This window comes from Caretta caretta, chromosome 11, assembly GCF_965140235.1.
Source record: "Caretta caretta isolate rCarCar2 chromosome 11, rCarCar1.hap1, whole genome shotgun sequence".
Taxonomy (NCBI): Eukaryota; Metazoa; Chordata; order Testudines; family Cheloniidae; genus Caretta; species Caretta caretta.
In genome coordinates, this window is record NC_134216.1 from 21,376,788 (window position 1) to 21,389,816 (window position 13,029).

The following is a 13,029-nucleotide window of genomic DNA, read 5'->3' on the forward strand; positions in this document are numbered from 1 at the left end:
ACCCTCCACCCCCCCACACAAATTCACTCTCCTGCTGGTGCTAGCCCATCCAAAGTGACAACTCTTTACATAATCAAGTCGGGCTATTTCCTGCATAGATCCAGGTTTTCTCACTTCCTGGATTTGTGCTGGAAATGGCCCACCTGTTGATCACTTTCGATAAGCTATTACCAGCAGGACAGTGGGGTGGGAGGAGGTATTGTTTCATATTCTCTGTGTGTATATAAAGTCTGCTGCAGTTTCCACGGTACACATCCGATGAAGTGAGCTGTGGCTCACGAAAGCTCATGCTCAAATAAATTGGTTCGTCTCTAAGGTGCCACAAGTCCTCCTTTTCTTTTTGCGAATACAGACTAACACGGCTGTTCCTCTGAAACCTTTTAAAAAACTAACTCTCTAGCTGTGAGTTAGTCAGTGCCCATTATTCCTGTAACTCTGGTTCAGTACAGATTTAGATTGGGAAGAAAACAATAATGGTGATATTCAACCTGCACGTGGAAACGTAACATAGATGAATATGCATGCACTGAAAAATGTAACAATGCTGACATTTAAATTGTTATCTGTGCTGCAGCATAAGAAGTTATTTAAATGATGGGGCAGATCCTGCTTTTCAGAACTATTGCTTTGACCTGACTCTTCTGTAGGTTCAAGCAAGGCAGCACTGGATCTGTTTACATTTTCTTTGCAACTATAGAGTGAACTCTGTTTGTGAAACTAATAGCGAGCCCCAAGAAGTGCCATTTTCGAATGCCACCAAAGGCCAGCTCAGGCCAACTACTAACATCTGTATTAAAAAAAAAATCACTATTTTGCACATATTAAAATGATGGCAAAACTCTTTAAGTCAGGAATATTATTAAACATTTTTCATCCTTGAACTAGTATGCAGAAGAAATCTGAAGAGTGTTTTTTAAAGACACGTGGCATTTCACTACCCACTATTAATTTGGAGAACCGCAAATGTAGAAAAAGTAGCTATCATGTAGCTCACTGCAGTGGATACTTTAAATAAAAATGTGACCATTCTTAATGTTTCATATTTAACGTGACACAAATGACATAGGTGACATGATCTTGTATCAAGCTGTGTTATGACACAACAAAAATGATTTTTTCCATAACCTACATTCATCTCCCTGACTATTGCTTTTTATAACATATAAAGACACAATTAACATCTTTTGTTAATATACAATAAAGCTACTAAGGAAAAACTAGACAGCGATAGGTTTGCGCTGGGGAAAAAACATATTTGTGGACTTTAATGATAATTCATTATCTAGTTCTGATTTTATATTATATTGTTCCATACCCAGCATGAGGATCTAAAGATAGATCTCTAGGAAACTTAATCCTTTTTTTCACAAGAACAGTGGGGTATAAGCCATTGAGTTTTGATACTTCGATAATCCTTTTCTCTACATCAGACCAATAGAGATTCTTTCCAATCCAGTCGACAGCTAATGCACTGGGAACAGCTGTGTTATGTACTACCTAGAGGAATTAAGATGCAAAAAGTTAATCATTTAAACACTTAGAAAAATTAACAAGCAAACTCATTTGTCTATGTTTCAAAATGTTTAAGAGAAGAATACAGGATCCACTGTGAAGCTCTGTGGAAAAAAGTTATACAAGATTAATAAAAAAGTCTGATATTTCTTAAAAAGTAGATTTATTTAACAAAGATGATGGAATGTAATTTCTGTCACAGAGAAAGAATGGGGAATCCCAAACAGCAACTGCAGACTGAACCTGGAACTGCACTGGATTGTATTCTGGTATTTTTATTTTTTTTATTTAGTTTTTGGGGACATTTTTTGTTTTGTTTTTGTCAAATCTTACTCGTCATTCAAAAAATGTTCCTTTTTGAATAAACTTGTTTTTAAAAATTTCCCATCATTATGGAACACTGAAAAGAGAAGGATTTTCCACTCTCAGGATAGCTGTTTCTTGGCAACGCCTCTTTCCCCCCTCGCCCCCTCAGGACTACAGTGGGACATGTCCCTCTTCAATGTGACGGCGATGCCAATACTTCAAGGCACGCATGCATAAAAGTACACACTTCTTGCAAAGAGGTGGAAATGTCCTAATGGTAAGTAAGGTGCCTTGCAATATCAGGCAGTTCCCCAATAATTTAATTGTCTGAAATTAGGAGGTAGAACTAGAAGCTTTTTAACAAGTTAGGACTGCTGGATTATATGCAAACTACCAGGAAGGAATTTTGAGGGCAGAAGTAATTGAGTATCCCAGTAAACTAGTTTATGGTCCATTGACTAATGATGGGTTGATCTTAAAAGATATGATTCTCTGGATGCTTCTGTGGGACTTAACCAAATATATGTAAAGCACATTTGGACTACAGATCTCAACACAGGATTTTTTTTTAAAAGGCCTTCTTGCACTATTTGCTTTTGGTTGGCTTGACATACTGTGCTCCAGGTCCTCACACCCACAGATGTGATGCCAAAAGAATGATGAAGCTGACAAAGCCAACTCAGGATTCTCCTGGCAGCACAAAGACGGTGTTGCTTTCTCTACACTGCCCCTTCACAGTTCCTGGAGTTGGGGACATTAGAACTGTGAAAGGGGAACAGCGCATAGCTAGTGTGCTCCTGCTTGGAGTAATGGTACTTTGGGGCCCTTGCATCCAGGACAACACAGAGTAGCCATGTGTGTCCTTTTAAGTTGTGCCAGTGCCTAAAATGGCCCCCAGCCAGCCCTAGGATAGTGGAGTTTCAAAAAAGCTTACCATCTCTGATCTTGCCTCCCAAAACTATATTGAACAGAGCTCTGCCACAGCCTGAAATTGAACCCTATAGATGAAACTCAACTCAGTTTAGAGGGTCTGCACAACAACCTATGTACCACTGAGTCTCTTCATGTAGGGCTTAAGTTGTGCAGAGAATATGCTGCTAGTCTTCTGTGCCCTGAACAACCCCTCTCCTAATATTTCATATTTTATCTAAGCTTCAAAATTCCACCCATTTAAGTCTATAAAACTAGAACATAATTGAAACAATGTAATGAAGAACCATTCTATTTCTCCATCCCTGAAAACGGCCGAGCCCTTTTAAACACTGTGCAGTGTGATCATTCAAATATTTTAGCTTATCCTCAAGCCTTTGTTCTAGTCACTGAAGTAGCACTTGTAAATGCTTTTGCCCCAGAATCTAAAATCAACATGCAAATCTGAAGCACATAGTAAACTATCTTTCTAATTGTATATAACATTCGTGGCAATTGAAGACTTCCCCTCCAATGTTAACTGTCGATATAGGCTGCAAGATAATCTACTTCAACGATTACTATGGATATGTTCAACAAATATTAGGAGACACAAGGCGGGTGAGGTAATATCCTTTCTTAGACCAAATGTTATTGGTGAAAGAGACAAGACTCAGGGCTCCACAGAGAGCTTGTCTCTCACCAGCAGAAGTTGGTCCAATAAAAAATATTGCCCACATTGTCTCTCTCTCATATACTGGACCCAACATGGATACAACAGCACTGTATTTATTTATTACTTGACAAGATCACCTTTAAATTGTCTTGTTTTGGATACCGAATTTTATTCATATGGACAAAGGGATAGAACATTTTTATTTCCTAATGCCTGGACATTCCCAACCTTATAGTTCACAACCTTCCAAACCTTTACATGGGGCACTCAACAATTTTATGAGAACTGGATCATTCCAGAAACCCTCTTACAATTTACAGTGATTTAGTCACCCTATCTGAAAGCAGTGACCCAAATGATTTGATTCTTTTCTACTATTGGCCCTTGCTCTCAAAGGATATTGAAATTGCTCCTTCAGAGTTATTTCAGTAACTGAGGTAAATGTATGTGATATTTTTATAAAAAATAAAAAAAAAGAAATGTGAATTTTACATCAATATCTTTGATTTTAGAGTATTTTTTTTTCCATTTCAAGAAAAAAAATTTACTTGAATCTCACATAATATATAGAAATGTATATCCTTTTATGTTTAAACCCATTTCTTTGAAAAGTTACTCACCGGTACAGTAAGTGGAGTTCTTCACATTGATTGTATATATATAGTCCACTAATATGCCCTGAGTGCTCTTGTACTCTTCAAGAAGGAAATAGACAACAGAGAGGCTTAACTGCTGTCTCTTCCACAGTATCACAGAAATGTAGGGCTGGAAGGGACCTCGAGAGGTCATCTAGTCTAGTCTCCAGGCTTGGATCAAATAAATCTAGATGATCCCTGTTAGGTGTTTGTGTCACTTGTTCTTAAAAATCTCCAATGACAGGGATTCCACAACCTGTGTTGGAAGCCTATCCCAGTGCTTAAACATACTCATCATTAGAAAGCTACTCCTAATATCTAACTTAAATCCCCTTATTACAGATGAAGTTGAAAACTACTTGTCCTACCTTAAGTTGACATGGAGAACAAGTGACTATCTTTCTCTTTATCACAACACATACTGTATTTGAAGACTATTGTTAGGTCCCTGCTCAGTCTTCTTTTCTCAAGACTATATATGCAGGTTTTTTTAACCTTTCTTCGTAGGTCAGATGTTCTAAAGCTTTTATCATTCTTGTGCTCTCCTCTGGACTCTCTTCAATTTGTTCACATCTTTCCTGAACTATGGCATTCAGAATTGGATACAGTACTCCAACTGAAGCCTCACAAGTGCTGAGTAAAGCACAACAATTAATTCCTATGCCTTACACACAATATTCCTGTTAATACACTGCAGAATGATATTAGCCTTTATTGAAGCTGTATCACATTGTTGACTTATATTCTATTTATGATTAACTTAACCCCCAGATCCTTTTAGCACTACTACCACCTGTAGCTTTGTATTTAATTTTTCCTTCCCAAGTGTAGTACTTTGCACTTACCTTCACCGAATTTCATCTTGCTGATTTCAGACCAATTCTCTAATTTGTCAAGATAATTGTAAATTCTAATCCTGTCCTCCAAAGTGCTTGCACCTCTTCCCAGCATCATGTCATCTGCAAACTGTACAGGCATACTCTGTACTTCATTATCCAACTTGTTAATGAAAATATCGAATAGTACTGGACGAGGACAGACCCCTTTGGGACCTCACTATATACTTCCTCAATAGTGAACTACTGATAATACTCTTTGAGCATGATCTTTAAACCAGTTATGCACCCACCATATCATAATTTCATCATTTCCCTAGTTTGCTTGTGAGAATATCATGTGAGACTTTGTCAAAAGCCTTACTAAACTCAAGGTACATCACATCTACAGCTTACCTCTATCCACTATGCCAGTAACTCTGTCAAAAACATAGGACTCCCCAGCCAAGTGGAAGGCAGGCAGTTCATGGAATATATATATATATACACACATGCGCACACACACACAAACAGGTAGTATACAGGTAAGTAATTTTTCTTTCTTCTTCCAGTGCTTGTCAATAGATTGATCAATTGATCTAGATTCATTCCATTCTTGGTAACTCACAAGCAATGATCTGATCTAAGGAAGTGAGTGCTAAGAGTCTACCTAAAGAGAGACTGTATACAGCTCTACCCAAAAGAGTATCTGATATCAGTGCTTCTATGATGGAATAGTGCTTCATAAAAGTATGAACTCCTCTAAGAAGCCACCTTACAGATGTTTATAACTGGAATATTTCACAGGGGTACTGCACTGTCTGTCTGAGCCCTAGCAGAATGAGCCATAACCTGATCTGGGGGTTCTAGACTAGCTATATCATAACAGGCCTTAATACAACCCATAATCTAAATTTACATAGTTTTAAGGTTGAAACTTGATAACCCTTCATTCTCTCAGCAATTGCTATAAACAATCCTGGGAAAGTTCAGAAAGGGGTTTAGTTCTTTGCAAATAAAAGGCAAATAAAATAGGTACATACATCATTTGATTCAAGTGGAAGCCCATGACCACCTTTGAGTGGAATGGATCTCAGAGATATTTTATCTGGATGAAAAACTGAATATGGTATGTCAGCCATGAGGGCTTGACGTTCTCCAGTTCTTGTGGCTGAAATGACTGTGATCAAAAACCATCAAGTGATGCAGCAAGGAACAGGTTGCTATAGGTTCAAAAGAAGAGCAGACAGAAGTACAATGAAGTCCCATGGCGGAGGTGGCTCCTTAATTGGTGGACAGACACTAGTAAGTCCCTCAAAAATCAGTTACATTAGATTGTTAAAAAATAGAACATCTTTTGATGGCTAGATGATGTATGATGTGCACAGTTAGCAGCTAAGTGAACCCTAACCGAACGAATGGACAACCCTACATCCTTCAGAGAAAAATAAATAATCTAAAATAATAGGGATTTGGGTATCACAGGAATTGAAATGTCTTGGTTCATGCCAACTTATACACTTTTTCCACTGTGTCACATAAGTTTGTCCAACAGTAGAAAAGACGCCACTAATGAATACATTTTGAACGTTTGTGGAACACAATGGCTCTAGGAACAACATCCATCCAGTAGCCGGGTGAGGTTGAGAGATTGAAGTACTCTGCCTTTGTCTTGCATTAATAAGGCTAGTAGAAGTAGTAAGGCCCTTGAGGGATGAACTGACAGCAAAATCAATTCCAGGTACCAGTAATGTCTTTGGCGGGTACGAGAAATTAAAATGACGGAGGCCACATACTGCCTGATCTTTTTAGCACTCTGGAGATTAAGGGAATTAGACGGTACATATAGAGCAGACCTATTGACCAGGAAGTTACAAATGCATCTGAAAGAGATCCTAGGTTCTGTCATCTCCCTGAATAGACGTTCCAACATGCTGATTTTGTCTGTTACAAAGAAGTCTATTGATGGGTAACCCAATTCCTTAAATATATTCTGTACAACAGAGTCCTTTACTTTCCATTCACAGTAGACGAAAGAAGCAAGCTCATCTTTTCAGCTAAAACGTTCTCTTGGTGAATCATAGTGAGGGATAGCTGATGATGGATACACCAATTCCATATTTGAATTGCCTCCTGACACAACAGGAATGATCTTGCCCTTCACTGCCTATTTATATAGAACATACAGCTGTGTTGTCTGTCATGATTTGAACTAAATTGACTCTGCATACAGGGAAGGACTGCAATACAGGCTCTGTGAACATGACTGATTCCATTTCCAATACCTAGCAGTCTGATGTAACTGAAGCCCATACATTCTTGGAAGAAGTTTACTTAATTTCTGAAGGAACGGATGCCAGGGTCTAGATCTTGAAAAATGATATTGCTACTTTTGACCTACCCATCAAAATGGTTGTTTCACAGCCAATGTAGTCTGATGTGTAAAGGATGCTGAGAAGGTCTCTTCTTTTGAAAACTATGCCTCTTTCTTGGAGGCTCTGCAACTCTTTGAACCCAGCGCAGATCTCTGTCTTGAATAAGTATGAAGCCTACTCTGTTCTCTTTTAGGGTCAGATATGAATACTCCAAGAGATCACAATGTGGCCTATGATTCCTTCAGATGTGAAAGACATCATCAGTTTTCAAGCTAAAAAGGTCCAGGCTCTCAAAAGGTAGTTCTTCACCCACTGACTGAACTGTGTGTCAAAACCCTGATGTTTAAAGCCAGAATGCCCTTCTCATGACTACCAATGTGGCCAGAAATCTAAAAGTGGAGTCAATCACTTCAAGAGACTCTTGGATAGATGTTCTCATGATTAGTTCTCTTCTAAATTAAAGTTGACAAATCCTCTCTCTTCTTTGGAGGTAGTTTGTCAACAAAAGCAGAAAACTTGTCATAGTTCATAAACTCAGAACAGGCCAGTAGGATCCAATAGTTTGAAATCATTGAAGGATAAGTTTTGCAGTCAAATAAATCTAGACACTTTTTCTTCGTATTCTTTTGAAGTCATTTTTTGTTGCTCTTTTAATTTCTCAATAGCTGCAACAACTACTAAGCAGCCCAGTATCATGTGTGTATAGATAAATTCGACTCCTGCAGATGGGGCATAATATTTCTTGTTTGATATCTTTGATGTAGGGACTGGAGCAGTCTGTATCTTCCATAAATTCCTGGCAGGTACATGGCAGTTCCATTCCTGGCAGGTCCATGAGAACCGGGGAAGTTACCATCCCTTGCATAGCTGACTGAAACGTATAGATAAGTTTATATGAGGATTTTTGAACCTCTTCAAGGAGAATATCTAAAGACTCTGCCACATTTCTTGATCAAATCTTGAAAATATTTTAAATAACCCATGTGAGATGGGGTTGAGGAAACCACTGCCACCTTTGGGCATGAGAATGAAATGGTTCTTAACATTCCTCAAACTGCAGACATATGGTGGACCCTCTTCAGAAGCTTCCCCAGAATGGATGAGCTTTTATGGAGTCAACAACAGAGATGTAGATTGAGAGGCTGTAGCTGAAGATTTTCCCCTCAAGGTTGGTACAGAAGTTGACTTTCTGGTCTGTATGTACAGCATGTGTTCCAAAAGGGACATGCTTGGATATTACAAGGTAGCAGCGCAAAGGCCACAGGTAGGTACCAAGGTATATGAGGTATCTGTAATATCTGGACTAGGAAGAATCCCTAGACTTTCTTGCTCATCAACAAAGATCACATGAAGGTGTCTTGGAGACTATATAGGAGACCCTTATCTTCTTCTCTGTGATTTAGGCTATGTCTACACTACACACCACTGGTGGTGGCACGTAGGATATGTGTAGCTAAATGCTGCAGTGAAAAGGAGGCTGGGGGAGACAGCTGGGAAAAGCTTCAGCAGCTCCCCATTGCTGGAGCCTTTCACTGAGGTGAGCAAAGACTCTGACAGGGGGCAGGCGGTAGGGAAAGGCTGAGCCTTTCCCAGCTTCCTCCCCCTGCCAGAGCCTTTCCCTGAAGAGGAGAAAGGCTCCAACAGATGAAAGTTGGCACAGCCTTTCCCCTCTGCAGGAGTCTTTCCCTCTGACAGCAGTGGGGCTGGCAGAGCCTTTCCTTGCTGGCTCCCTGGGAATTGGTCCTGCTTCGAGCAGGGGGTTGGACTAGATGACCTTCTGGGGTCCCTTCCAACCCTTATATTCTATGATTCTATGATTCCCCACTGCTGGAGTCTTTCCCTGTATCAGGGGAAGGCTCCAGCTGTGGAGAAGCAGCAGGACACAACACTGCTAAGAACAGTGTGTCAACAGGAGGCACGGCTTGGGCAAGTAGAGAACATATAGGTACATACTTACATCCTTCAGGTGTGTCTTTACTCACCTAAGTCATCCCTCACTGGCTACACTGCTATTTATACTCATGCTAAGGGGAGTAGTGGGTATGTATTCTACATGCCGCCAAAATAAGTGTGCAGAGTGTGCATACCTTCAGCTGAAGACAAGAGTGTAGTTCACATGCAAAGGGTTGGGAGAGGGGCTGACAAAGCTAGAGTACTAGGCTGCACAGAAAGTCTATAGACAGTCAGACCTTGGGAAACCCCCAGTAGCAAAGATATTGCAGCACCTGGTACTGATGATCTTATGTTCAGAGCTGGAGATAACACCGGTTTTCTCCAAAACAAATCTCCTGGTTCCACATATTTAACTGTTACCAAAGAGAGTGGCAACACAAGCATCACAGCCAGAGGGGAGAATAAAGGTGTGGAGAGTGCCAATGTCGATGCCAAGGATTTACTCAGTACTGAAAGAAGTGGCAAAACCACTGCAACATTGATGCTACGGTAACCACTGTAGCAAGCACTGAAACAGTCTGTACCAATGTATCAGTCAATTTAGTGTTGGGATGTGGTACCAAAACCTCAGTACAGAGATCCTTCAGACTTTCTACAGTAGTCATACTTGGCCATGGAATCTCCTTAGAATGGAAGCACTGTGAGGACTTAGATCTCTTCTTCGTGAAGTTTTTTGTAGGAAATCTACTACTCACTTTCCCTGAGGAGCAGTGCTCTGTTTCTCAGAGACCTTGTTCATCCTACCAGAGAAACTGTTCAGAGCACTTCTGGAAAGAGGAGAAGGTTTTCAGGGGGGGTCAGAAACACTGGGTCTCACACCCATCTCCTGGAGCAGTAAAGAAGAAACATCTGCAAGTGCGCTACTCTGGCTTCTAAAGTCCTTTTTGAGAAGGACTTGCAGATGGTACTTCTGCTATTCTATTGTATTCTGTGTAGCTTTTTATGCTGTGCTTGCCACTGTAGTATCTAAACACCTTCCAGAAGTACTATAAGCAACATGATTACACATCTGTTACATGTTGTTTGTTCTGTAATCTTCACCTTGGGGGAAAAGCACTTGCAGAGGAGTGTCTTGTTCTGGTAGGGTTTGTTGTTGTTTTTTTTGTTTCTTTTTTGTTAGGAACATGAGACTGCCCAAAACAAAAAAGGGAGAAGGGGCAATGCTGAAATCCCAGAGAGTTGGGGTTACATACCCTAAAGTTCTGGTACCTGGACAAAAATATCTACCAGAATAAAAAACTAAAATTTTCCAAAGATATGCCAACAGGCAACTAATCCGACAGCTAACTAACTAACTCTAGATTTAAAAACAACCAATATATACTAGAAACAAGGAAAGCTAGCTAAAGTAAGTGCAAAAAGACATGGACATTAGGTAGCTCTGTTCTGTAGCCAAGGGTGATGAGTCTGGCAGAGAACACTGCAGCAGAGGAACCTGAGAATCCAAATGCCTCGATGTTTCTGTGATGGGGCATATGCCCCACACAAGCCCATAAAGGGTTAATAGAACCCTAGGGAGGCTGCGCAACAGGTAGCCAATTGGAGAGGACCCTAGGGAGGATGTGCAGGAGACGGCCAATTGGAGAGGGCTATGAGGAGCAGCCAATCGGGGCCGGGCTGGCCCATATAAGAAGGGCTGCAAAGCAGGGTCAGTCACTCCCTGGAGCTTGAGGAGAACTGGCTGCCTTGTGGGTGGAAGGCAACTAGTACCTTGGACAGAGCAGTGCTTGGCAGGATCAGGGGAGCAAGAGCAAGCTCCTGGCTGACTGCTGGCATGCTGCAGCCCTGAGATAAGGGCAGAGAAGGTGCTGGGGCTGTGGGGAAGTGACCCAGGGAAGTACACTGTGAGGCTGGAGGGGATGCAACATGTGGCTGCAGTCTATAGGGTCCCTGGGCTGAGACCCAGAATAGCGGGTGGGTCTGGGTTCCCCTCTTTCCCTCAATTGCCACTGAGGAAGTGGCTGGACAGGGGACTATGGTTGCCCTGGAATTGGGGAGAACAGAGTGTGACACAGTTGGAGGGCTGTGTCCTGAAGAGGATGCTGTGTTCTTTGGGATAACACACTTCCTGGAGCAGATGTGATGGTGGCAAGAAGTCACCAGATGAGGGCGCACTAGCAAACTAAACTAATTCCCAGGACAGCCAGCAGGAGGTGCCACAGAGGTGAGCTGAATCCCATCACAGTGTCACTGATTCCCAGGACAGGACAAACTCAGAGAGACTGTGAGTATAAAAAAACCTATTCACTAGTTTCCCCAAATTAAGAAAAATAAATGGTTTAAATGAACAAAGATGAGTAATAGCTGAAACACTGAACTTGCTCTACTGCCAGAGACAGAACTTTTACTGTGCAGAAGCAAGGACATGATCTTGCTCTGGATTTTCCATAGCAGTTACATTAAATTAACTCCAGCATTGCTGCAGACTAGGCACAGACTAGCACATAAATCACAAATTATGGAAGAAGTTATACTCCAGATTGCTAGATCAGTGTACACTGTTTCTTGACTTACATCTGTTAACGGATCAATTTATACACAATATAAGTCTTATACCGAACCACCTTTTAAGTCACATAGCATTTGGCTCAGGGACACAATTCTTTTGATTAGTTCTGGATTAATTATTGCATTTCTAGTCTAGAAATTTTTATTACATTGCAGAGGTCACAGTTCTCAGGTTTAATCAGGTGCATGTTAGCTGAGAAACAGAAATGGATCTTGGACTTCTATTATGAATAAGAAACATTAATCACATTTTAGGGATTTAATAAAGACCAGACACAGTATTTTTTCTATCTGATCTTAACTTTATTTATTAATACTTCCCTAATTCTTGTAATGATATTATTATTAGTTCCCAATTACCTTTATGTTACTTCCATTCAAAGACATTCTGTTTATTCTGCTGCCATTTGGTCTGCTGGAATCAATCCAATAGATGAACTCCTCTCTATAATCAAAGTCTATTGCAATCACATTGTTTAGCCCCTAAAAAGGAAAAGAATCAGGTCCACTTTTTCACATATGTTTGAATACAAAATATTTGATGGTATTCAAAATACAAAGTAACCACTGCATTTATTATTATTCATATCAAAAGATATATTATACTTACTGTATATTTATGTAGTACTTATGCATTTTAGGTTTTCATATTTTATTTGTAAACATAATCAGAATAGTAAACAAAACTGGGAACAATAGCAAACTATGGTACAAAGAGCTAGAAGTCTCCAGCTGAGACAGGCTTTATTTCTTGAATGTATGCAAGGTGTTTTACAGCTGCCAATAACTTTGTTATCTTGAATTTGATGAGATGGGAAAAGGAGAGCAGTGGTATGCTGGCTGAAGTTGATTGAGTTCTCTCTAGTAGATATACAAGACCACAAATAGCACTCACTGGTCATTTGGAATTTTCTTGCAAAATGGTGAATTTTGCTATTTTGGAGAGTGGAAACTTGTATGATTTTTTTTTTTTTTTGCTATATTTGTGGCCTTCATTGCCTGGTTTGGTTTTGAACTGCCTGGTTTTGGTTAGGTTCTGAACAGCCTTGAGAAGGGCTAGTTGAAGTCTGATCCCAATTAGTGTCATAATCTGGAGTGATTTCTGTGGCAAGAAAAGTAAAGGAGTTTGGTTTCTTGCATTTGGTCTCTTATCTTCTGCTTAGTCTTTCTGAGCTTTATTTAAGACCTACTACCAGTCTTTGAAAGAGAACAACAATCAGAGCTTGTTTGATTTGAGTGTCCTATGTCCAGGAATGGAGACATAATAACCTTCTTCTTACCAAATGGTGAGGAACGCTGATGACACAGAAATTAAGTCAAAGACTATGTCAAAGATGAAA

At 40.1% G+C, this 13,029-nt stretch overlaps 1 protein-coding gene across 7 annotated transcripts in view; it reads right to left on the reverse strand.

The window, feature by feature from the left end:
* The window catches only part of LRP1B (LDL receptor related protein 1B), a 1,334,345-nt gene that overhangs the window by 220,425 nt on the left and 1,100,891 nt on the right, over nucleotides 1-13,029 (reverse strand). For all 7 annotated transcript variants that reach the window (XM_075117809.1, XM_075117811.1, XM_075117812.1 and 4 more), the window contains 2 exons: nucleotides 12,050-12,172; nucleotides 1,316-1,497 (listed from right to left, as the gene is read on the reverse strand). In XM_075117809.1, the coding sequence (XP_074973910.1) occupies nucleotides 1,316-1,497; nucleotides 12,050-12,172 (305 nt within the window). The remainder of the gene's footprint in view (nucleotides 1-1,315; nucleotides 1,498-12,049; nucleotides 12,173-13,029) is intronic.